The 26,878-nt window shown below is 42.6% G+C and overlaps 1 protein-coding gene across 1 annotated transcript in view; it reads right to left on the minus strand.

Annotated features, from left to right (window-relative positions):
- Positions 1–26,878, minus strand: part of LOC145395274 (uncharacterized) — a 181,590-nt gene that overhangs the window by 69,145 nt on the left and 85,567 nt on the right. The window contains exons 8-11 of the mRNA XM_080268954.1: positions 22,239–22,542; positions 21,976–22,115; positions 11,440–11,516; positions 3,508–3,586 (exon numbers count right to left, since the gene is read on the minus strand). Of these exons, the coding sequence (XP_080125080.1) occupies positions 3,508–3,586; positions 11,440–11,516; positions 21,976–22,115; positions 22,239–22,542 (600 nt within the window). The remainder of the gene's footprint in view (positions 1–3,507; positions 3,587–11,439; positions 11,517–21,975; positions 22,116–22,238; positions 22,543–26,878) is intronic.

Genomic DNA, 26,878 nt, shown 5'->3' on the forward strand with positions numbered 1-26,878 from the left:
CGAATCATTAAAACCCAACACACTATGTTACAGAAGCTCACGACCCACCTAAATGAAGTCACGTCCACTCTAAACAACTTCACCGATATCTTACAACGCCACCTTTCAGATCTCAACGTTATCTCTCAGTTCTTCTACCTCAAACTCAACATGGATAATCTCCAACTGGCCATTGACTCTCTCCTGTCTCAAGTCTCTACCTTGATTCGTATCCTGGTCAATGCTATAAATGGACGTGTCACTGCCGACTTAGTACCTGTCTCAGCTCTCCGTTCTGTCCTGGAATGGGCTCACTCCACCTTCGGTCTATCCCCGGTCCTCCCCTACTTCTCCCTCGAATATTATTATCCTGTTCTTGAAGCCACTCTTCTCACCACATACGTCGTTGTCCATATTCCTCTCCGTTCTGCCATAACCTTTAACCTTTTCCACATCATTCCCTTCCCTTTCCGCCTCAACAACTCCTTGTTACAAGTATCTGTTCCTTCAGAATATTTCCTCCTCTCCCATGATCATCTTTCAGTTGCCCTCCTTTCTTCCACAGACCTCCAGAAATGTTCCTCCCTTACTCCGACCTCTCGTCTCTGTGCTGCCCACCTTTTCGCTATCTTCCCTAGCAGTGCTACACCCTGTGAGTCTGCTTTAGTTGGCAACCATTCCATCTACTCGGCCTGTTCTCTTGTCCCAGCTCCTGAACTCCTGGTCCACCATGCTCACCTCAACCATGTCCAGTACTTCTTCTTTGCTGTTCCCATCTCTGTCAAAATCATGTGTCCTGGTTCTTCGGTTCGATCTGTCCCCGCTAGTGGTCTCTACAAAGCACCAGACTATTGTACCATCAAATCAGAGTCCGTCATCACTTACGCCACTTGCTATCACCAAGCTGTCCGTAAACACTCCTATGACATCTTTCAACCAATCGACATGCCTTCCACCTTACCATTTGCCAACATTACCATCACCTCCCCTAACTTGCGCATGCTAACATTCCTCAATGACAGTGATTTCATTATGGATCAATTTTCTCTGGCCTTCAGCTGTTCATGGGTTCATCCAGCAGTTGTGTTTCCCCCTGTGGTTATCGCTTTCATAGGTTTACTACTCATCATATGTGCAGTGCATTGTTGTGTCAGAAAAATGAAACGCCGACTCCAGGAAATCAGAGTTGCTACAGGCATAGTACGCCCTACACACGACGTAGAAACTCCCCGTACTTATTGCCCTCACATTCAGTAACTACCAATGCCATCTGACAATTAACCAAACTGTGAACAGAACTCTGCCTAATAGAAAATGATGGTATTTCTTTAATGCATTGCTGAGTGACAGTGTATCCTACAGAAAATACACACACACTCAAAAAAAAAAAAAAATGAACGAAGAACAACAATAGAACTCTCATATCTACTCCTTGTTTATCATGTATCAAACTATTATTTTATAATCCCCATTATACCTATGTATACCTTCGACTTTTGGACACATACCTATTAATCCTTGTATATCTTATCTGTATATATCCTTCTAATTCCCTCCCCTCAACATGGCCATGTCTCCCCTACTGCCCCTGTATCATACATATCCCTTGTACAAACCTCCCCAACCTTGCCTTAATACTATAATCAAACACCGTTTAACTCCTGGTGTCAGGAGACACCATCTCAGCTACCCGGGGGAGTACTGTACCCCCTCCACAATATGTCTACTCCCGATGTATATATGTCCCCCCCCCCAATGCATACATGCCCCCACTAAACTTGCTGACCTAGCACGCTTTCCCAGGGCCTCAAGCCTGGGAAGACAGCGCGACTGCGTCAGTTCAGAGCAGACATTCAAAAAGGACAGACTATTTTGTTGTGAGCTCGTAATAAACTCCTTATCTAGCTGTTTGTACACGGAGTTTCTATCATCAAAGCATAGCAAGTTACAGTTGTTAACGTTATTTACTGCATCACAGTACAGTATGGTATGACTCTGTCAACTCTATCGCTGTTAGAAATTCATCTCCTGTGGTGAAATTCTGGTCGCTAGAGTCACAGTCTAACAATTTTAAGTTTATGAGATTTTCGGAATCCTGTAGGAGAGAAATATCAAATTTTCTTATTTCTGAGCCATGGGGGACTTAGTACACTCATAAGAGCCTTCCCAGTTAGTGCTAGTATCTGCTCTGAAGCCGTCCCACTGTACCACAGCTGATTAGAGTTTTGTGTAGATTAAACTTTCACCTTGACATAACTCATCATAGCAGAAGTATACCCTGCAATACGAACATGACGCCCGAAGTGTGCTTCAGCCTCACCAGTATTATACATTAATTTTATCAATCGTAGTAGCCTCGTCAACAGAAGATGCTAAAAAGGCAGCAATTGCTGCAGCAAACTCGCAGAGATTGACAATATTGTTACAGCCAGGTCAGTAATATATGTAACTGTTGTTACTGATCTCGCCATAGTTAGGTCGCCTCACGTCAGAGGGCGCAACTATACCGATCCCAATCCCCCGTTACCCCAACACTAATGATAACAAAGATCTCCAAGAAGCTTAGGACGTTCCAAGGCTGCATCTGAAGTACAGTACCTTCCAAAACTCAAACCCATGAGTTGAACTTCGGGCTCGTGTTTCCAGCAAGGAGCAAGAAGTACCCCACGAAGGATTTGAAACAGCCATTTCATTGCATTTACAGTAGAAAGTTGCTTTTTCAAACAAGGGAAAAAACTCACCTACCACGGGTTTCTAGTTTTATCTGTGGCCTGCCCTATCAGTGTTCTTGCCTCACGTAAATCTTGGTCAGACAGAGATTATATTTCGGTCCTCCTTTTTACCATTCGTTAACACTATTGTTACCCTACTTCACAATTGTCAACAGTACGTTACAGTCTATGCTGTTTATCCTTAAAATGTGCTAATGCTTAATTAGCTGAAGAAGTGGTAAACCGGTACTCAGTGGAAAGCATATTTAGAAGCACATGAGGAAAAAGTTTATTGCTCAAAGCAAAGGCACTGTTACCTGGAAGACTTCATGGACAAAACAGAAAAAAATAAATCTGGGGACAATTGATATACCTGTATTATGTAGTCTTATAATCTTTTGGTAGAACACTCAAATCAAGGGTGACAATAGTGCATCGATTCGAACCGTCAAAAGTAAATGAAGACTTCTGTCACGCAGAATACTACTTAGACTCACAGGTCGATTCTTATACCTACATCAAACGAGCTAAAGCAACCTAGTACGACCTCCAAACGGAATATTTGGGACTAGTTGTTCTACCGACTTAGCCACGAAGTACGAACACAGCTGGCAAGATAAACAGTTACAGATGACGTTAACCCTACTGTGAATAGCAAAAAATAAATAAAAGCGAAAGAAGAGCCTATTTAAAAATACCGTGGAAAATTTACGTACGAACGTTAGGGATGAAGCCTAATTGTGAGTTAAACAGCTGAAGATTTTGAGAGAGAAACCAATGCTGAAAGAAGAATAGGAACCCTTAGTGCCCATCTTACCTTAGCATCGGGGTGGTCATTATAGTACTGTATCAGCCGATTGAACAGCTCGGGGAGCCACATCAACAGACCAAACTGCCTGTAACATAAATATCAAATATTGTACCATTCGTCCACTCCTGTGTAGCTTTGTCACATAATACAACCAACTGCGAGACCATCATAAAAACAAATACTTTGCACTTAAACACGTCACTAGAAAAGCAGACTGACCATAAGCTTTTGCGTCTGGAAGAAGTATGTTGAAACTGAGTAGCATTTTTTTTTTTTTTTTGTATGTGTGTTTGTGTGTGTACTGTCAGGTCTATCCCACAGGTGTAGTATGAACAGTTCAGCTAGATATATCACAAAGCTGATGGCTTATGCTTATAAGGTGAAATATTTATTGGCTTCACTGTTGAGCGAGTTACATGCAGTCCATTACGCTGATCACTTAACTGGTAAATTTTCTGCCAATGGCCGTGTTTCTCCTCGGTTGGAGCTACGACTGTGACGAGAATGAAGATGGCGACTCTCCTTCCTGGTTCTAGATCCTCTGCAGCTTATCGATTTGTGTAAGGTTCACTGCATGATTTAACTTTTCCCGCTTAGGAAAACAATAGCCATATATAAAATTTCTTTTGACAGACACATATCAGGTACGTACTTGTCGAGTAAGAAGTGCATGTGAGAATCGAAGTGTGGTATTAGTTACGTCTGGGTCAAAGTGGTCAGTCGATCATAAAGTATCGAAGCACCTTCCTCGTGAAACAATCTGACACCACAACCAACGGATACCGCAAAGTGCCTGTTGACCCTTCATATATCATTGGCTATTCATGTATCCCAGCTTCATATATCATTTACTATACTGGACTTGTTTTCATCTGAGGGAACTAGGTCACTCTCACAACTTGAATACTGAGTCATGGTTGCAAAAAATCTGATGACTCTGTTATGAGGTACGAATGGGTCACCTTGGTTACGAGTCAAAATTAACCTCCAGTCTTACTTCATTTGGCCAGGAACTGAGCTGAAAGAGGTTAGGGAGCTTTGCCACGTGAGATTAAACAGACTAAAGTAACATTTTCTATATAGCACATGGCAGTATCGTTATTTTATGCAGATTCAAATGAAAAAATATTCTTGCGACATCTCGAGCTGTTTTCCTCATTTAGAACATCAATGGACCAGAGATAGTTTTTTTTTTTTTTTTTAAATGCCAGGAAGAAGGAACCGAAGGTCAAGGGCCTGCCCATTACTCCCTCAAAAAAAAAAAAAAAAAAAAAAAAAAAGATAACGAAGAGCCAAATTCAAGATCCAGTCATTTCGACATGCCTGGACGCACTGTGTTTGAAAGACTGGAGATCGTAGGCAGTAGGAAAAACAGAGAGAGATAGTTCCAAAGTTGACCTGTTGCATACATGAAGCATTAGGAGTAGCGGTTAACTCTAGCATTAGAGAGTGGGACTGAGAAAGGATGAGAGTTTGTTGCTAGACGGGTGCAACGTGCCCGTCGTAGTGGTGGAGGGATGCAAGCAGACAGTTCAGAGGAGCAGTGACCAATGAAATAGCGAGAGAAAAGAGATATAAAAGCAAAAGTGCAATTAAGAGACAGAGGTTTAAAGGAACCAGTAGGAGGAGGAGAGTTAATGAGACGAAAAACCTTTGACTCCACCCTGCTGAGAAGAGCTGTGTGGGGGGGAGCCTCCCCACACATAAGAGTTCTACTCTAAACAGGGGCGAATAAAACTCGAGTATAAAGTCAACAACTGTGCAGGGGTAAAGAATGCACTGAGTCGGCATAGCACACCCAATCTCTCGGATGCAGACTTTGCAAGAAAGGTAATATAATATGTCTTTTCCAAGATAAGTCTCGAGAGAATGAAACCCCAAGTATGTTTAAAGATGATGCAGTATTGAGAGGGATATTGTTAAAAATTAGAGGGTACTTCTGTGGAAGATTTTGTTGGGTTGATAGATGAAAGAACAGAGTTTTCGATGCATTAAAAACATGATTACTTTCACCCCAATCAGGGATGTGAGACAAGTCAGACATTAGGTGTGCCATAGCTTAATCCCTAGTTTGTTGAAGGAACTGCTGAGAAGGACGCTGCGGGAAACGAATGGAAAGGTGAAGGGTGTCATCAGCGTATGAGAGGATAGGGTTAGATGTACACTTTTTAAGGTCACTGATGAACAGAAGGAAGAGAGCTGGTGATAGGTCTGAGCCATGAGGAACACCACTATTAATTGCTCTAGGAGAGAACAATGGCCGTTGACAACAGCAGCTATAGAACGACCAGAAAGGAAGCTAGAGATGGAGGTACAAATAGAAGGACAGAAACATTAAGAGGGCAGTTTGGAAATTAAAGATTTATGCTAGACTCGATCGAAAGCCTTTAAGATGTCAAGTCCAATGGGAATACTTTCGCCAAAGTCCCGAAAAGAGGATGACCAGCAGTCTGAAAGGTATGTGAGAAGATGGTCAGTGGAGCGTCCATGGCGAAACCTTTACTGATGATCGGAAAGAAGGTTGTGATAAACTTTTTTCTTTTTTTAAGAGTAGATTATAAACCCTTGACATACAAAAAGTTAAAGCAATTGGGTGATAGTCAGAGGGCTGGGAATGATTACCCTTCTGTGGGACAGACTGAATGAGAGGACACTTCCAGCAAGAATGAAAGGTACAAGTTGTCAGACAAAGGCGACAGAGTTTACCTACTCAGGGTGTAAGCACATAAGCACAGATCTTGAAGACAGCACGAGACACCCCATCAGGCAGATATGCCTTGTTAGTACTGAGGCCAGTGACTGCAGAAAATACACTAGCTGAAGAACTTTTAATGTCAGCCATGAGGAAGCCAAAGGTGGGAAGTGATGGAGGAACAGCACCAGACTCGTCTAAGATGGACTTTGAGAAGTCTGAGCAATGAGATTTGCTTTATCAGCTGAAGAAACAGCTACAGAACCATCAGAGTGGAAAAGAGCTGGAAAGGATGAGGTAAATTTGTTAGAAAAGTTTTTGACAAGGTACCAGAAGGAGTGAGAAAAATCTGAGCTGGAGAGTTCAAAGCATTTAGTATGAATGAAATTATTTTTTAGAAGAGCGGAGAACAGACTTAGCATGATTCCAGGCAGAAACGTAAAAGGAATGAGATTTAAGGGTGAATTGGCTCAGGTATAAACATTTTGTAGGCCCTCTCCTTGTTGTGGACAGCATTATAACAAGAGTGATTAAACCGTTTTTTCTTTTTTCTTTCTTTTTTTTTTTGTCACAGGATAATGAATGGAATGTATGAATACATGCCTGAGAGAATAACCTCTGTAATGCACAAGGCAGATTCAGATGGCTCTCAGCCATGGAAGCAAAAATCATTCCAGGAAAAGTCAAAGATGTATTGTCTGAGAGCCTCTTAATCAACAGGTCCAAAGTGTCACAGCCAGCGCTTCTTGGGAGGGTCCACAGACCTTAGTGGAGTGATGGAAAAGGTTAAGGTAATAAGGTTGTGATTGGAGGAGCCCAAAGGAGAGAAAAGATTAACAGCATAAGCAGAAGGATTAGTTGTAAGGAAGAGGTCAAGCATGTTGGAACTCTCTCCAAGACAGTCAGGGATATGGGGTAGGGTGCTGTACAAATTGCTCTAGGCCATTAAGGATAGACAAAATATAGGCTTGTTCGCCAGGTGGATCAGTGAGAGGAGAGGAGAGCCAAAGGTGGTGGTGAACATTGAAATCACCTAGAATGGAGATTTCGGAGAAAGGAGAAACTGACAGGATGTGTTCCATATTAGATGTAAGACAGTCAAAGATTTTTTCATAGTAGAGTTAGGAGATAAGTAAACAGCACATCTCTCTCTACCATCAGCTTTCCATCCACCTTGGGAGTACCGCCCTTTTTGACTGGTGGTACAGTCTACTCCCCAGCTGAATAATAAAATAAAATGATATATAATTACCAGTCTCATATTAAACCCTATAATTGACCATAAAAGTGATGTACTGACGAGAGTATTGGATACATACAATATATTGCTGTACTAAGTATAAACAACTCTTAATTTGTTTGCTGATAAAAACATGAGAATAAATTGATTGATCATTCAAATTCAGCTGAAATATGGATAGATGTAGCCCTCAACAGAAAATCAGTATCAATACCTCCATCTACAACGTACCCAAACATCGCAGTGATGCTGATGACGTTCATAATGATGGTGAGAGGGGCAAGGGAGTGGCTAAAGAGTCCCTTCGTCTGCTGCCAAGTTAACAAGAAGATTGAGAAGAACGTTTCCCAGCAGTTCCCTTTATTGTTCACGTGTGTTTTCAAACCACTATTGTTGACTGTTTTTACCTTGAAGAAATAACAGGGATGAAAATCAGCAGATTATAAAGAATGTCACCAAAATGACGTAATCATACATGTTAGTAAAATATTATACGATTTCCGAAGACTGACCTAAACACTTTCAAAGCACTACTGTAGGTCATTTTACTCTCATAGTAGAGAAAACATGGCTTTGAGAAAAAAATATTTTCTATGAGATCAAAGAGAGAACAGTTAAGACAGAAGCTGAATAAAAAAAAAAAAACATTAAATCATAATGCACAGTATAGTAATGAAAGATGATTTACACCAGAAGAAAAAGCAGCTTCCTTAAAATCAGTTTCCTCCCGGGATCCTATGCCTTCTGTATGTTAATCAGTCAGTGGCTAATATTTTGTCACTTTTTTTTTATGCGAGAAAGAAGGAACCAAAGGCTGAGCCCGCAAACGGTTCCTTCCAAGGAAAAAAAAAAACACAAACAAACAATACAAAAGAAAGCCATATTCAAGATCCATTAATTTTGAGATGCCTGGACACACTGCGTTTCATAGACTGGAGATCACAGGAAGTAGGAAATACAGACAGAGAGAGCCAGTTTCAGAGCTGACCTGTTGCACAAATGACGGACTAGGAGTAACGGTTAACTCTTGCATTAGAGAGCTGGACAAAAAAGGGATGAGAGTTTGTTGCTAGACGGGTGCTACGCACCCATCGTAGAGGTGGAGGGATGCAAGCAGACAGTTCAAAGGAGCAGTGACCATTGAAGCAGCAACAGAAAAGGGATAAAGAGGTAACGGTGCGACGTAGAGACAGAGGTTGAAGGAAGCCAGTAAGAGGAGGAGAGTTGACAAGACGAATAGCCTTTGACTCCACCCTATTGAGAAGAGCTGTATGTGGGGAGCCTCCCCACACATGAGATTTGTACTCTACACAGGGGCGAATAAAATCCATGTATAAATTCAACAACTGTGGAGGGGTAAAGAAGGCACCTAGTCGGCTTAGCACTCCTAATCTCTTGGAAGCAGATTTTACAAGTGAGGCAATATGATCTTTCCAAGATAAGTCCCGTGTGAATGAAACCCCAAGCATGTTCAAGGATGATGCAGGATTGAGCTGCATATTATTAACCCGTCACGTCCCGAGCTATTTCGCACCTCCAACAGCCCCCAGTCCCAAGCTATTTTGGAAAAAAAAAAATTGGCTAAAACTTCTGCTTTGGTTGAGAAACAAAGGAAAATCACCAAGGGCTTACCGTGGTCCATAAGTGGTCGGAACAGGTGAGGTCCCCCATGCCAGGTATCGTATTCTATCATTGACGTGTGAGTCGTTCACGTTTTCTATGGTAGGTAATTTTGGGAGAAACCACAAACAACACCTTTACATTTATTGAATTTGAACTAATAAACAATAAGAATAACAATATACTGGTTTCCATTGACACATATATGAAAAATAAGCATTGTACCTTAATGCGAGCATAGCGAGTTGGGTCAGAGTGGTAACACACTATGTGCTAAGTTTTTTGTTTCCGTCAACATATCAATCTTTCTACTTGTATACAACTGTTTCAAAGCCATACACACGTGACACCTGCGTTGGGGCCTAGGTCTATTTGGCTGGGGAGGTATGGGAGTGGGGAAATGGCAGGCGGATATTCTCAGGGGAGTTTGGGCAGTAGGAGCAGTGTGTGTGTGGTGTTGGGGCCTTTCAACTTCACACCGGGCAAAAATCTCTCGTGCTAGCTCCCTCACAAACCCTTCAAAGGTTTCCTGAACTCCTGTTGTCATGGCGTGCAGGTGGTGGCAATTCAGGGCAGTTATATCTAGCAAGTGAAAGAAGAGCTTTTTGTACCACTGTATCATGGTCCTGGCACACTCGACCGTGGATATCACGGAGTCTGACTGGTCCACCAGGCGCATGTTGATGTTGTAATCGAGGACACACTCAGGTTTCCATATGTGGCGCCTGTTCTCGCTCCGGTAATCCACGGACTCTGTACGGTGCATCAAGGGGGGGCGGTGAACCGTGGACAAGAGGCTGACTTCTCCATTGTGGTTCCACACTGTTGCAAGTATATTGTTGGTCTGGAAGAAGACAACCTCATTTCTGTCAATTTTGCACCCCACCTTGACCATGTGACGCCGATTCACCTTGACGGTACCACAGATTCTCGTGTCATGCCTGAGTAGATAACGAGCGAGAAGAGGGGTAGTGTACCAGTTGTCCAGGTAAAGGATGTGACCACGATGAAGGTAGTCTTCTATCATTGTCTTTATCACTGCTCCAGACAGTCCAATACTCCGATCTTCTATTATGTCTGTCTGTGCACCGGTGTACAAGACTATGTCTTGCACATAACCAGTCCTACAGTCACACATAACAAAGATCTTGAACCCAAAACGGTGCCTTTTGCTGGGTATGTACTGCCGAAATGAAATATTGCCTCTCCACAACACGAGACTCTCGTCTATGGCAAGGTCTCTATAGGGATAAAATGAGGAACGAAATGTTTGTCTCAGGTGATCAAAGACCAACCTAATTCGCCTCATCTTATCTGTGTCATTCGCATTTGCAGGATCATCAGCATCGTAAAAGTGGAGGTGACTTAGAATCTGCTGAAAGCGATTATGCCTCATGACTTGGCCAAATATTGGTGTGAGCATAACAGGGTCCCTTGTCCAGTATGCCTGAATTCTGTTCTTTCGTACTATACCCATCAAAAGTACCAGGGCAAAAAATAAAAACATTTCTGCAAGGGAGACTGGGTCATCTTATTTGACAGAAAGCCTGCTCCTTGTGCCCAGTCTTTCACTCTCACATCGCTGGCTGCTACCGAAACGGTTTGTCTGGTCCACTATTTTCTCCACAAAAGCCTCACTGAAAAAAATTTGGAAATAATCCAGCCTGGTGGAACTTGGGTGAATACTGCGAGCAGAAAAGCCAGCACGCCCTGCTCAGTGAAGGGGTGAATGATCGGGGAAAATCACTCCCATCCTCCCAATTCCAACTCACAAATCCTTTGTCCCCATCGTCCCCATCGTCGCCTTCGTCTGGGTGGGGAGGAGATGCTGGTGGGGGAGGTTGGGGAGGAGGAGTGCAGAGGGCTTCCCCCACTCGCACTCCTCTTCCCTCGGCCTTTACCCTTTCCCTTTCCCTTACCCTTACATCCTTGTGAAACATTAGCGGGCTGTGGGGATGAAGTCTGTGAATATTGGGGAGCATAAGACATGCTGGGGAGTGGTTCCTCCCCACCTTCCCCCTCCTTGACAACACCACGTGATTCTGCACGCACCCTCACTCGCCCACATATCTGGGTATATTCGGGAGCTTAAGACGTGCTGGGGAGTGGTTCCTCCCCACCTTTCCCCTCCATCACAACCCCACGTGATTCAGCACGCAACCTCACTCGCCCACGTGATACTTCCCGCCGCCTCACACCTCCTCGGGAGAGCAATGACTCACTCCCGCCACTCTCACTTTCAGTACTCCTCCCTGTACTTTCCCTTTCACTCCCCACTCCCTCCATGCCACTTCCGACCTCCCCAAACAAAAGACTAGGCCCATACCTGCTCGTACGACGTGGTGTGCACTCGGGGCCACAATGAGTGATAATTTCTCGGCCGTACCACATGGCAGCACGTCCCATGGCTCCGTCCTCGTCTTCGTCCTCATCCTTGAAATCCGGCTCCACATCACGTTGGGGCTGCCAAGAGGATGTTGCACGTTGTTTTTGTGCAGGCTGGCCCTCTAGAGCAGCATGATAAGTCACGTAGCACCGCTTCCTGGGGGACGGGACTTCCTCATTACTGCTGCTGCTTTCCACCTCCTCTGGTTGGGCATAATCCTTGTCCACAACCTCATCGTCCAGTGGGGAATCAGTGTCACCTGTAAAGGTGTCCAGGGCAGCTTGGATTTCCTCCTCTGAGAGGCCTTTATGTGCCATGTCTGAGCAGGACTGTTGCTAACAAGTGAGTGACTGAGCTGAGGGTGAGCGCAGGTCACGTGGGGTCGCTGAGTGTCCCCACCTGGTGGCAGGTAGGGGAAGGTCGAGCGACCTTACGTTCCAAAAATCAGGCGCAAATTTTATAAATTGTGCAAATCATGCACCTTTCAATTGAGCGATGTACCAGTACGTCAACGGGACTGGCAAATGCAAAATGTTGCTACGTACTCATACGTTGATGGAACGCCTCGGGTTAAACATCAGTGGGTACTCCTGTGGAAGATTTTGACGTTCATAGGTGTAAAAACTGAGTCTTTGATGCATTAAAAACAACAAGATTATTTTTACCCCAGTCGGAGATATGACCCAAGTCAGATATTAGGTGTGCCATGGCCTCATCTCTTGTTTGTTGGAGTAATTCCTGTGATGGACATTGTGGAAACCAAATGGAGAAGTGAAGAGTGGAATAATCAGCGTACGAGTGGATAGGATTAGATGTACAGCTTAGAAGATCATTGATGAATAAAAGGAAGAGAGTTGGTGGTAGGACAGAGCCCTGAGGAACACCACTGTTGATTGATGTAGGAGAAGAATGATGGCCGTCTACAACAGCAGCTATAGAACAACCAGAAAGGAAGCTATATATGAAGGTACAGATGGAAGGATAGAAACCGTAAGAGGGCAGTTTGGATATTAAAGATTTAGGCCAGACTCGATCGAAAGCCTTTAAGATCTTAAGTGCAATGGCAAAGCTTTCAACAAAATCCCGAAAGAAGGATAACCAGGAGTGTGAAAGGTAGGTTAGTAGATCATCAATGGAGTGCCCCTGATGGAGCCCATACTGATGATCAGAAAGAAGGATGTGATAGGAAAGATGCTTTAAAATTTTAATGTTCAGAATAGACTCGAAAATTTTGAGACACAGGATGTTAAAGCAATTGGATGATAGTTAGAGGGTTGGGAATGGCCACCCTTCTTTGGGACTGGCTGAATAAGAGCAAACTTCCAGCAAGACGGAAAGATACAAGTTGAAAGACAAAGGCAAAAGAGTTTACCTAGACAGGGTGTAAGCACCGAAGCACAGTTCTTGAGGACAACAGGAGGGACTCCATCAGGCCCATATGCCTTGTTAGTATAGAGGCCAGTGATGGCAGAAAATACATTAGCTGAAGAATTTTTAATGTCAGCCTTGAGGAAGTCAGAGGGGGGAAGTGGTGGTGGAACAGCACCAGAATCGTCTACTGTGGAATTGGAGGAGAATGTCTGAGCAAAGAGATCTGTTTTTTCAGTAGAAGAAACAGAGCCATCAGAATAGATAAGAGGAGGGAATGATGATGAGGTAAAGTTGTTAGAAAGGTTTTTTGCAAGGTGCCAGAAGGAGAGGGAATTCAACTTGGAGAGTTGAGAGCATTTAGTACGGATGAAATTATTTTTAGGAGAGCAAAGAACAGACCTAGTACAATTTAGGGCAGAAACATAAAAATATTGTGATTGAGGGTTGGGTTGGCTCCCATACCCTTTATGGGCCCTCTCCTTGTTGTGGACAGCATTAGGACAAGCTTGATTAAACCAAGGCTTTCTTGCATTAGTCAAAGGATATGAGAAAGGAATGTATGCTTCCATGTCAGAGAAAATAACCTCCGTAATGCGCAGGGCACACTCAGATGGCTCCCGGCCATGGAAGCAATAATCATTCCTGGGAAAATCAAGGAAGTACTGCCTGAGCGCCTCCCAATCCGCAGCTCCAAAGTGCCACAGATGACGTTTCTTTGTAGGGTCCTCAGGCTGTACCGGAGCGATAAGACAGGATAAGGTAATAAGGTTATGAGCGGAGGAGCCCAATGGAGAAAAAAGATTAACAGTGTAAGCAGAAGGATTAGTTGTAAGGAAGAGGTCAAGTACGTTGGACTTCTCTCCAAGGTGGTCAGGGGTACGGGTAGGGTGCTGTACAAGCTGCTCTAGGTCATTAAGGATAGAAAAGATGTAGGCTTGTTCACCAAGTGGATCAGTGAAAGAAGAGGAGAGCCAAAGGTGGTGGTGAACATTGAAATCTCCTAGAATGGAGATATGAGAGAAAGAATAAGTGGATAGAATGTGTTCCATCGTAGAAGTAAGATAGTCAAAGAATTTTAGATAGTCAGTAGAATTAGGAGATAAGTAAACAGTGCAGATATACTTAGTCAGAGAATGACAGGATAGCCAAAGCCAAAGAGAAGAGAACTTAGAAGAATCAAGTTCAGGAACACGAGAGCATTACAGGTCGTTGCGTACATATACACAACATCCACCTTTGGCTTTGAAATGCTTATAGAGAAAGTAGGAGGATACAGAAAAGGGTTTGTTCTCAGCTGCCTCAGGCAGCTGAGTCTCAGTAAGGAAGAGGTGAGGTTTAGAGGAGGAGAGGTGATGTTCAACAGAGAGAAAGTTAGAGGAAAGCCCAAGAATGTTGCAGAAATGAAGGAGAAGTGAGTCAGACATTGGATCCAGGCAGCTCAAAGAGTCGTCACCGGGAGAGGAGCGGATGGTGGGGGTATTTATGGTCCCCCCTCCCCGGGGTCTTCGAGGCACGGTATAGGTGTGGCATTTTCCTTTTTTTTTTTTTTTTGATAAGGAAGTGTAGTGTGTACTCTGTGCATGTAGATGCCCAGCAAACATAGGGTTATTGGGCCAATATCAGCTCATTTCGGATTAGTATCGGTACCGCCGGTTTGAGGCAAATCGCATGTGACCTGCATTGGCTTAATACACAAAATACTCTTCCATTCCAATTCTGGCAAGTAAAAATTGAAACAGAACATTGTTGTCAATGCTAGCATATACCTGAATCTGGTCTATATAGTCAAACCCTCATCACACCATTTCCAGCTGTTTGTTTAATGTTTGTCTATATATAAATTTTGCAATTCTTAAGTTAATTTAATTTTAGGTAGAGAACACGGAAACAAAATAAAATAGTTAGTCGATCGATGACTTTAAATATTCTATTTTTACATGAAAATTACAAATTTATGCATTGTATTATAAGTTTTCTGAATAACAATTGGTTATTTATTATTATTATTATTATTATTATTATTATTATTATTATCCGAGACAGTGAATTTGCACTGGATTTTCCCCTTATTTTTCCGACTTTTCTTCCACCGCCATCCATACCACTGATGGCTATCTTCCTGATATTTGTAGGGCAACACTAAATTTGACTTGGCAAAACTCCGTGTTTTTTTAGTAGTTCAATAGATGCTTTGTTATTACTGTGGCAAAGTAAATATTGAGTTTGTGTAGTTTGTACTTCTTTCCCCCTTCCTATGCTAAAGCTGTCTTTTTTATTATTATTATTTTTATTTCAAACTATTTGGCTCCTATACGGGTCTGGCAATCTGTCCAGTAGAATTATGTGTGCAATATATACCAGACATGCTTTAACAAAGAACCAAAAATTATAAACTGCAGATGTTTGAGACCCGCAAGACGTAAACAGAGTTATCACTAACATTTCCCAAGCTGCAAAACCACCTTTAAATCACCTTTTATTGTGCTGAATATCACTGTTCAACAAAAACATGAATGGTGTTCAGCTCAGTTCAAGGTAATTCAAAGGTGGTCTCTGAACATGTAAAAAGAGAAGAAAACCGGATATGCAGTTTTATCTATAATGGTCTGATACATAACCAGTGCTGGCTAACAGTTGGTTCTGTAATGGTTATGAATAGGTCTGATACAGCAGTACATATTTACATGAATCGACACGTACCCAGCAAACACTGAAATGACGGGCCAACACTGGCATATAGCGGAACTAAGGGAAAACGGCAATCACGCACTGGACCGATTATTGGCCATAATATTCTGTTTAAATCGGGCTAAGTGATGTAAAACTTGTGTTGGGCTGATATATAAATAAAACTTTTTTTCCGACACTGGGCTGAAACGGCAATCATACATTGGACCGATTCCTGGCAGTAATGGTTTTATACACACACACACACACACACACACACACACACACACACACACACAAAAATATATATATATATATATATATATATATATATATATATATATATATATATATATATATATATATGCGAGGAAGAAGGAACCAAAGGCCATGAGCCCGCAATAACAGTTCCCTCCAAGAGAAAAACAAAATACAAGAGAGAGCCAAATTCAAGATCCGTTCATTTTGAGATGCCTGGACACACTGCGTTTGAAAGACTGGAGATCATAGGCAGCAGGAAATACAGACAGAGGGAGACAGTTCCAGAGTTGACCTGTTGCATAAATGAAGGACTGGGAGTAACGGTTCACTCTTGCATTAGAGAGCTGGACAGAAAAAGGATGAGAGTTTGATGCTAGACGGGTGCTACGGGCCCGTCGTAGAGGTTTAGGAATGCATGCAGACAGTTCAGAGGAGCAGTGACCATTAAAGTAGCGATAGAAAAGAGATAAAGATGCAACAGTGCGACGAAGAGACAGAGGTTGGAGGCAGTAAGAGGAGGAGAGTTAATGAGACGAAAAGCCTTTGACTCCACCCTATTGAGAAGAGCTGTATGTGGGGAGCCTCCCCACACATGAGAGTTGTACTCCACACAGGGGCTAATAAAACCCCTGTATAGAGTCATCAACTGTGCAGGGGTAAAGGAAGAACGGAGTCGGCTTAGCACACTCAACCTCTTGGAAGCAGATTTTACAAGAGATGTAATATGATCTTTCCAAGATAAGTCCAAGTAAATGACACCCCAAGCATGTTCAAGGATCATGCAGGATTAAGCTGAATATTATTAAACATTAGTGGGTATACCTGTGGAAGATTTGGATGGGTTGATAGGTGTAAGAGCTGAGTCTTAGATGCATTAAAAACAACAAGATTATTTTTACCCCAGTCAGAGATACGAGCCAAGTCAGACATTAGGTGTGCCATAGCCTCATCCCTTGTTTGTTGAAGTAACTGCTGAGATGGGCGTTGCGGGAACTGAATGGAAAGGTGAAGGGTGGAGTCATCAGCGTATGAGTGGACAGAGTTAGATGTACAGCTTAGGTCATTGATGAATAAAATGAAGAGAATTGGTGATAGGACAGAGCCCTGAGGAACACCACTGTTGATAGATCTAGGAGAAGAATGGTGGCCGTCTACAACAGCGGCTATAAACCGACCAGAAAGGAAGCTAGCGATGAAGGCACAGATAGAAGGATAGAAACCGTAAGAGAGCAGTTTGGAAATTAAAGATTTATGCCAGACTCGATCAGAGCCTTTGAGATGTCAAGTGCAATGGCAAAGCTTTCGCCAAAGTCCCGAAAGGAGGATGACCAGGAGTCTGAAAGGTAGGTGAGAAGATCGCTCGTGGAGCGTCCTTGACGGAACCCGTACTGATGATCAGAAAGAAGCTTGTGATAGGAAAGATGCCTTAATATTTTTCTATTGAGAATTGACTCGAAAACTTTTGAAATACAGGATGTTAAAGCAATTGGACGATAGTTGGAGGGTTGGGAGTGGTTACCCTTCTTTGGGACTGGCTGAATGAGAGCAAACTTCCAGCAAGAAGGAAAGGTACAAGTTGACAGACAAAGGCGAAAGAGTTTGCCTAGGCAGGGTGTAAGCACAAAAGCACAGTTCTTGAGAACAACAGGAGGGACTCCATCAGGCCCATATGCCTTGTTAGTATTGAGGACAGTGATGGCAGAAAATACATCAGCTGAAGAAATTTTAATGTCAGCCATGAGGAAGTCAGAGGCAGGAAGTGATGGAGGAACAGCACCAGAATCGTCTAAGGTGGAATTGGAGGAGAAAGTCTGTGTGAAGAGATCTGCTTTATCAGTAGAAGAAATGGCTACAGAACCATCAGAGTAGAAAAGAGGAGGGAAGGATGATGAGGTAAAGTTGTCTGAAAAGTTTTTGGGAAGGTGCCAGAAGGAGCGGGAAGAATTCGAGTTGGAGAGTTGAGAGCATTTAGTACAGATGAAATTGTTTTTAGCAGAGCGAAGAACAGACTTAGCACGATTCCGGGCAGAAACGTAAAGATGATGCGATTCAGGGGTGGGTTGGCTCCAATAACTTTTGTAGGCCCTCTCCTTGTTGTGGACAGCTTGAGAACAAGTGTGATTAAACCAAGTCCTTCTTGCGTTAGTCAAAGGATATGAGAAAGGAATGTATGCTTCCATGCCCGAGAGAATAACCTCCTTAATGCGCAAGGCACACTCAGATGGCTCCCAGCCATGGAAGCAATAATCATTCCAGGGAAAATCAAAGTAGTACTGCCTGAGGGCCTCCTAATCCTCAGCTCCAAAATGCCACAGACGACGTTTCCCTGGAGGGTCCACAGGCCGTACCGGAGTGATAGGACAGGTTAAGATGATAAGGTTGTGATCGGAGAAGCCCAACGGAGAGAAAAGATTAACAGAGTAAGCAGAAGGATTAGTTGTAAGGAAGAGGTCAAGTATGTTGGATCTCTCTTCAAGGCGGTCAGGGATACGGGTATGGTGCTGTACAAGCTGCTCTAGGTCATTAAGGATAGAAAAGATGTAGACTTGTTCACCAGGTGGATCAGTGAAAGGAGAGGAGATCCAAAGGTGGTGGTGAACATTGAAAACTCCTAGAATGGAGATTTCAGAGAAAGGAGAAATGGATAGAATGTGTTCCATCGTAGAAGTAAGATAGTCGAAGAATTTTTGATACTCAGTAGAATTAGGGAATAAGTAAACAGCACAGATATATTTAGTCAGAGAATGACAGGAAAGCCGAAATCAGAGTGTAGAGAATTCAGAAGAATCGAGTTCAGGAACACAAGAGCAAGATAAGTCGTTGCGTATATATACACAACAGCCACATTTGGCTTTGAAATGAGTATAGAGAAAGTAGGAGGATACAGAAAAGGGTTTGCTGTCAGTTGCCTCAGACAGCTGAGTCTCAATTAGAAAAAGAAGGTGAGGTTTAGAGAAGGAGAGGTGATGCTCAATAGAAAGTTAGAGGAAAGGCCGTGAATGTTGCAGAAATGAAGAAGAGAGTCAGACAGTTGTTCCAGGCACCTCGAGTCGTCACCGGGAGAGGGGCGGAAGGTGGGAGCATTTATGGTCCCCCCCCTGGGGACTCCGAGGCTAAGTGATGAAACGCCATGATTCTTTTTTGAATTTTGAAAAAGAAAGTGTAGTGTGTACTGTGCATGTAGTTTGGTGTAGATAGTTTGAAAAATTTGTGTTGGAGAGCATGCTGGCCTACTCTCCGTGTAACTGAGACACTGAAAAAGTTCATCAAACCATATCTATTTATATATATATATATATATATATATATATATATATATATATATATATATATATATATATATATATATATATGAATGTATAATTCTAGCTATGACGTATGGTTGTGAGACCTGGAAACTGACAAAATCAATGGAAAATAAATTAATCCGTTCTTAGAGAGCAATAGAAAGATCAATGTTGGGAATATCTTTAGGAGACAAGAAAAGATCAACTTGAGTGAGAGAGCAGACTAAAGTCAAAGATATTATAGAAGTTATAAAAGAACAGAAATTGAGATGGGCAGGCCATATAGCAAGAATAAGGGATAACCGATGGAACAAGAGGCTGACTGACTGGACACCAAGAGAATGTAAGCGTAGCAGAAAAAGGCCAGACAGGAGATGGAGAGATGAGATAGAGAAATTTGCAGGGAAAACATGGCAATGATTTGCTCAGTCAGGGAATTCGTGGAAAACGTTGGGGGAGGCCTTTGTTCAACAGTGGACTAGTTATGGCTGATGATGATGATAATGATATATATATATATATATATATATATATATATATATATATATATATATATATATATATATATATATATATATATATATATATATATATATATATATATATATATATATATATATATATATATATATATATATATATATATATATATACAGTATAGATAGATAGATGTACATAGTGGGCCTATTGGTGTAAAACATGTATTAGACGGATACATATATATAACTTTTTTTTTTTTTCGACAACTGAGTCAAGAATGGTAATAAAATGTTGGCTCAATCTATGTATTGCTGATCTCGTCAATCATGCAGCTAACAACTGAGTCACATAATTACACATCATCCATCACATACCATTTTCATATATTAGATAACTGAAATATATTTTATATAATATATATAAATATTTCGACAAAGACGGGAGTTTTCCACAGGCAACTATCTTGTTATAAGACGAAAATCTTGTTTTTGGTAATGTTTTTGTGGAAATGAACTTGCTTTCAGCTTACTAGATCATAACTGATAATGTTAAGGGGCATTGGTATACAGACAAAATATATACAACTGGGTCTATAAAATGATCAGAGTTGCACTATTGTTTATGAAGGTCGTCCGTGGCTCAGTGGTAACATGCACATATTTGATGTATTGAAGACAGGGGTTGGAGTCCCGCACCAGGCAGTTAATTTCATTTGTTTCATTTTAGACATTCCACCACTTGGCAGCAATTCGGGACAGACGGAGATACTGAGCTGGCAACATAGTGTTTATTCATAGATGCATGTAACTTGGGTAAGAGAGATTCCACTCAGTAAATCAGCTGTCAGGTGTTGTGGACTGTACAGTAGGTATTCAGAGGGCAAAGGTTCGAATCATGATTTTTTTTTCTTCTTGTTCTTTTAGAAGCATTTAAATGATAAATGTTTACAATGTTATTCCCTCAAAGAAGGAAAAAGTAAATTTCAAGATCTGTTAATTTCGAGCTATCCAGACACACTTGTAAATTGGCCCGATTACTTACACCCGATTCAGATTTGATTACTGGCTTCCGATACAGACACAATGTTGGGCCAGAACAGAACCGAATCTAGATCTATGTGCAAACGGTTGTTGGCACTCGCTCTGGGATGATTCAGGTCATCTGGCTTGCCTGTACCATTGCAACACCACGTGCCATCACAAACCAGCATCGGTGCGGTTCTGCTCCAACACAATCATGTTTGCTGGGTTGATGTTGACAGAGAAACTTGTATTGAGAGCATGCTGGCCTACTTTCTGTAATACTGAATCTCTGAAAAAGTTCAGCAAAGGGGGATGGTCAGGAACTAGTCCCGAGGGCTGATGAAACGGGAGCTCTAACTCTCCCTGTCATCAGCTTTCCATCCGCCTTGAGAGTACTGCCCTGCTCGACTGGTGCTACAGTCTACTGCATACGAATTGAAAGTTGAAACTGTCAAACAGTGATTTCCTTAACAACTAGGCTCTAAAGCAGTTCAAACCCTGTTTGTTAATTTTTCTAACAATTATTACTAGTGCTTCTGCTCCTTTGAAAACGTGTGTGTAAATTATGCAAAAATACAGTTTAGATTAACTTTACATTTATTTGGTTTATTTAGCAAAGTAGAAGGGGCAGTGGTTGTGTTATGTATATCTCTGTATATATACATTTATGTGTGAATGTATGTATATATGTACGTATACATGAATGTATGTTAACAAAACATTCCATCAGTGCCTGATTCAACAGTATACAAAACTGTAACATACATTGTGTGTGGGTCTGGGAAAAAGGGTTTTGATTTTTTTGCTGAACTGCTGATCGATCAAGTGTCAGTAATAATGGATCAGGGTCAAAGCTGGCGGCGAGGTGTTATATCATAAATGCCAAGTAGGATCTAGATCAAGTTTTGCTCACTTGCTGTGTTAGGGAATGAAAAGTTATTCGATTTTGGTGCACAGATGTCATGGATTTAGTTCAGTTTTCAGGTGTGGTGTTGCTGTACAATCTTAGAATCCTCTCTGACTTATGTTATTATGAAAGGACTCTGCTCTAATTCACTTTCTTCCAGCTAAGCACTGATACGCTAATGTTAGATGGGAATGAATTTTGGGGAACAACTGTGTTGATCTGCCTCATTTACGATTTTTGGGCAGGTGTTACACTCCCACAGTCATTTCCGACTTAACCACAACACAACACAGCACAACGCCACGCTGCACCACACCATATCACAAACCACACCACAACACAACACAAAGCCACCCCTTCACACTACACCACATCAAAGGCATTAACCGTAGGGTTCTGGAGCTTAGTATCTAGTATTTCTGTACCTGTCACCTTAGCCACAGGAAAAGAAGAACTAGCATCAAACAGTGTAAGTGAGATGATCTGGTCAATTGCCATCTATGCATTTCCCATCAGACACAAACAAAAGAAGTTCTTCTACCTCCCAAGCCAACTTCATGCTACTTTTCTTTTTGTTTAACTTGTTCACATTCAGGCTGGATTTGACAGCAGAGAACTGATTCCTCTCAGGATACACCAGCCAGGGATTACCGTCCGATACAAGTCCTCCGGCAGCAAAATCTGCAGAAGAACCATGTTCATCTCCTGCCGGATGATCTCAGTCCTTTTTTTATTTATTTCCTCTGATTAATTACATACGCCACTTCAGGACCTAGAGGTGTCATTGACATAATGATATGTCACTGGTGGTGGCAATGTCCTCCACTGCAGCCAGGCCAGTAAGTACACAATCCATCAGGCCACTCATCAAGTCATCAGTCACGTCCATGTCCTGAGTGGAAGGTGCGACATCTGCCAGGAGCACCAGCAGTTGATCAAGGTGCAGCAATAGGGCATGCAGCTGGTCGGCAGTCGGTACACTAGCCACTGGGCGACAGATTCGGGCTGTAGTGGCTGCTGAACTCAGGAGGCTGGAAGTAACGGTAGCCTGGGTGATGATCATGGCAGTGGAAGCAGTCTGGACTGTCACTGCGCCGGCAGAGAAGGCCTACTGGAGATTCTGGAACTATGTCAGTGCTGGCGTGGTCTCCTCTGACGTTGTGGCTAGGTAGAGTCATCCCTCTTTGAGTAGTGGCTGCTGCTGGGTCACACCTCATGTGCCAACAGTGGCTGTAGATTCTGACCAGGGTGAAGTTGTCCAATGGTTGGATAAGGGAGTGGGTGAGTGAGTAGGAAATGGTGAGGCTCTGACATTCCACATTTCTCCATCTGGCATCATCCACAGGTGCGCAGGACATCTCAACGTACCATGCAAGATACCTACCACCACACCTGGGTACTTCGTTCTTGTTCTTGTGCAATCATTGCTTTGTCACGTACATCTTGTTGCACATCCCACACTTGGCAACAACGGTGCAGTGACTTTTATAATTATATTGCTGACATTTGTAGCACCTGATAGGCTAGGGTGTGTAGGTAATACGGGTCACAAAAGTATCGGTGCATAGGAGGTCCAATGCCTACCGAAAACATTCGAACAACTGCTGATGTTTACCAACCTCTCATTGTGTATGAACAATGTCTGTTTATATAAACATAATATTTGCTATATATTTGCATGAGGATACTGCTACTTGGCTGTATATGACACCTCCCTACATCAGGGCTACCAACGTGTGGTAGGTCAAACACCAATATTTCAGTGACCTTCGTTCTGTGGTCCCAAATGTTCCATGCATATTGTGCACCGATACTTTTGTGACCCACTGTACACAGGAGGAATCTCCTCCAGCATCCTAAGTCAGTATTTCTGGCATGGAGCCCACAAATGTGACAATTATCTGCCAGCTCAATGTATTACCCTTCTTCACTTTTAGGTTCTTGGCAGATGCTACCTGTGGATGGGCCTGCACCTTTTCAAGGGTAAACCTGAAGTGATGTTGCTGAAGGACAGACTTTAACAGTTCCTTGGCAAGCTAGACCAAGGCAGCCCAGTCCTCACTGATCCGGAAAGGACCTACTGTTTCCTTATCCCTGGGGGTGAGGATATACTTCCTATGCTGGTTGGATCATATGTTCTCCTGTAGGTTAGGAGTTTCCTTCTGTACCATAGTGAGGGCCCAATGTGCAGATGCTGCTCTAGGCCCTTGGCAGTCTCCCCTGTTACACAATCAAAATGGTTTAATAATGAAATGTTGCAGTAGACGTATTAAAAACTATCTTTCTACAACAATTTACTAAGAATGAACACTCAGGATTGCAACACCTGCGTCCAACAATCGGTCCGAGGGCATAAATTTTAATTTTGCCCAGTGACAATGACGCCTCACCAATTGTTCTTAAAACAGTCACTCCATTCTTATGTGACCCTCAGCTCCTTCACCAGCTTTAGTCCAGACTGGATCAAAACTCTGAACTGACCATGACATTCGACTGACTGTGCCCAGAATCAAATAAATTAAGTTTTGGATGCCCATCAAACCTTCCAACATGTTTGGTACAAATAAAATTAATATCGGCCGAACATTTGACCTTTCCCTGTTACCTTGGCTTTGGCTGTTTTTAAGTTCAGTTCACGTCATCTTTGCCTAACAGCCAACTCTTCCATCAAGTTTGGTTTAAATTAGGTCCAAACCACTTGCTTCAACCTTTACTTTTGTTCTGTTGTTCTCAAAATCAAATAATTTCATCCCAAGGTATCCTCATACGTTTTACCATGTTTGGTCAACTTTGTAGTTATGCTGTTCACACAATAACCGACACACACACGCCGAGCGAAAAATGCGCCTCCGCCCAGCAGGCGCAGGGGTAATAATAATGAAAATGTCTAATGCGTCTGATTTTGGGCATAGGGTCAGCAGCACGTTCCTAAGGCCCTCAGCGCTCCTACGCACTACTCACACATCAACATGCCTTCACTTCAGCGCTAGCACTCACCATCCATACTGAATATCGTATGGCGAAGCTGTCTCATACAGAACAGGCGTACTGGTATTAGTGGGGGTGTATTCATGTCAGTGAGTCTTACGGTAGATTAGTGAAGTTTGTCCCAACGATTCTCAAATCTTTAAGCTGCTCCCAGCCCCTGTTGGCAATTGAACTCGAGTACATTAGGATAGCAGACTATCTCTCCATCGACCTGGCTAGAACTACCCCTTATTTTGTTGCTTATATGTAAATAATAACACTGATGTGATAAACGAAACACGCGTGGTAATGGCTTGTTTAACTCATTTGATATACATTTGGGAATACTGTGTGAAGTTGTTCAGTATGAAAAGGAATCATAACAAATGGAATTGGGTGCTATTTAGGCTCAGCAGAATACATAAATGTAAGTCTGACAGTGTTAGTATTCACTATCTATCTATATACCTAGGCTGCTTCCCCCAAGGAAAGGGAGGTAGCCGAGGCAGGACGACACACTCCCCATTTCCTCATCCATTCAAACACATTCATTCGCATCTTACCCCAAAGGGGAGAAGGGACAGATCCTCACCACACCACACCGCACAAGGGTCAACTGCGCAGTGCAATCAGTGACATCCGCAGCATGGCCCGACAGCAGAGCTGGTTTACCCCTGCCACATCATAATAGACTCATCCCCTTACCCGCACCTGACGTGACTAGCTGATCAGACTAAATGTAGGAGAATATCCCCTCAGGGCTGCATCATCATTTATTCATTCACAATTTCTCTCCATTGATTTCTGTCATGTACAGCCACTCTTCCTTGCTCAACAGACATCCCTCTTGCATCCAACGCTCTCTTCACACTGTCCATCCATCCTATTCGTGGTCTCCCTTTCAGCCTTACAACTCTCACATCAGATCTAGTTATCTTTTTCATCAATCGCTCATTATCCACTCTCTTTATGCCCAAACCATCTCAACACCCTCTGCTCAACTCTACCAGCCATCTCCCGAACAACTCCAGTTCTCCTTCGCACTTCATCATTATGCACTCAATCCATACACGTCACTCCACACATACTCCTCAGACACCTCCTCTCCATTACATTCAAACTTTTCCTCTCTGCTACACCCATATTCCATGTTTCAGCCCCATATAATGCAGTCAGTACCACAACACCCTCATACAGCCTTCTCTTTACATCCATTCTAAGCGGATGACATCTAAACACTTTTTTCATCCCTCCTAGCACCTTTCCACTTCATTCATTCTAAACTTAACTTCTGCATCTATTCTTCCATCCACAGCAACATGTGACCCTAAATATTTAAAACAATCTACCTCCTCAAGCAACTCGTCCTTCAAAACTATATTCATCCCCCTACCATCTACCAACCTCGCACACTTCATCACTTTACTCTTATTCTCATTTACTTTCAATTTCCTCCTTTCACACACCCTTCCAAACTCCTCTACCAACTCCTCTGAATCAGCCACCAGTGCAGTATCATCTGCAAACAGCAGCTGCTTCAGACTCCACTCAGCCATCAACATTCAACAGATTCAGACCTCCACCTAAAACGCTTGTATTCACCTCCCTTACAACACCATCCATATAAATATTAAACAACCAAGGCGACATCACACATCCCTGTCGCAGCCCCACTCTCACGGGAAACCAATCACTCACAACATTTCCCACTCTTACACACGCTCTACTATTAACATAAAAACTTTTCACCCCTTTTAGTAACCCACCATCAAGTCCATACAATCTTAAAACAGTCCACAAAGCCTCCCTATCAATTCTATCATATGCTTTCTCTAAATCCATGAATGTCCAAAACACATCTTTGCCTTTCACTAAATTTTTTTACACACTTGTCTCACAGCGAACACCTGATCCACGCATCCCCTCCCTCTCCTAAAGCCACACTGCTCATCACCAATCACTCCCTCTGTACCCTCTCTAACTCTCATAATTAACACTCTACCATACACCTTACCTACAACACTCAACAGACTTATACCTCTAACGCTAGTACATTCATACTTATCACCTTTGCTTTTATACAAAGGGACCACACAAGCACTTGCCCAGTCAATTGGCCCCATACCTTTCACAAAGCACAGATTCAACAATCTTACTAACCAGTCAACAATAGTCACTCCACCACCCTTCAGGCATTCCACAGCACACCCATCCATACCTGCAGCTTTCCCTGTTTTCATCTCCTTTACTGCCTTCTCCACTTCCTCCTTCGTGATGAAAGAATCATTCAACTCTCCCAACACATTTATTCCTTGCACTCTTCCATCCGCCACAATCTCAGCCACCCTTTCCTCCTCTACATTTAACAATCTTTCAAAATACTCTGCCCATCTCTTCCTTACTGCATCCATCTCAATTAACATCCTTCTATCCTCTGCTTTTACTCATTCTTCCTTCCCAGACTCTTCCTTTCGGAC

The sequence above is a fragment of the Coenobita brevimanus genome, chromosome 30, assembly GCF_032717465.1.
Source record: "Coenobita brevimanus isolate Jiangsu-jjx chromosome 30, ASM3271746v2, whole genome shotgun sequence".
NCBI classification, from domain to species: Eukaryota; Metazoa; Arthropoda; class Malacostraca; order Decapoda; family Coenobitidae; genus Coenobita; species Coenobita brevimanus.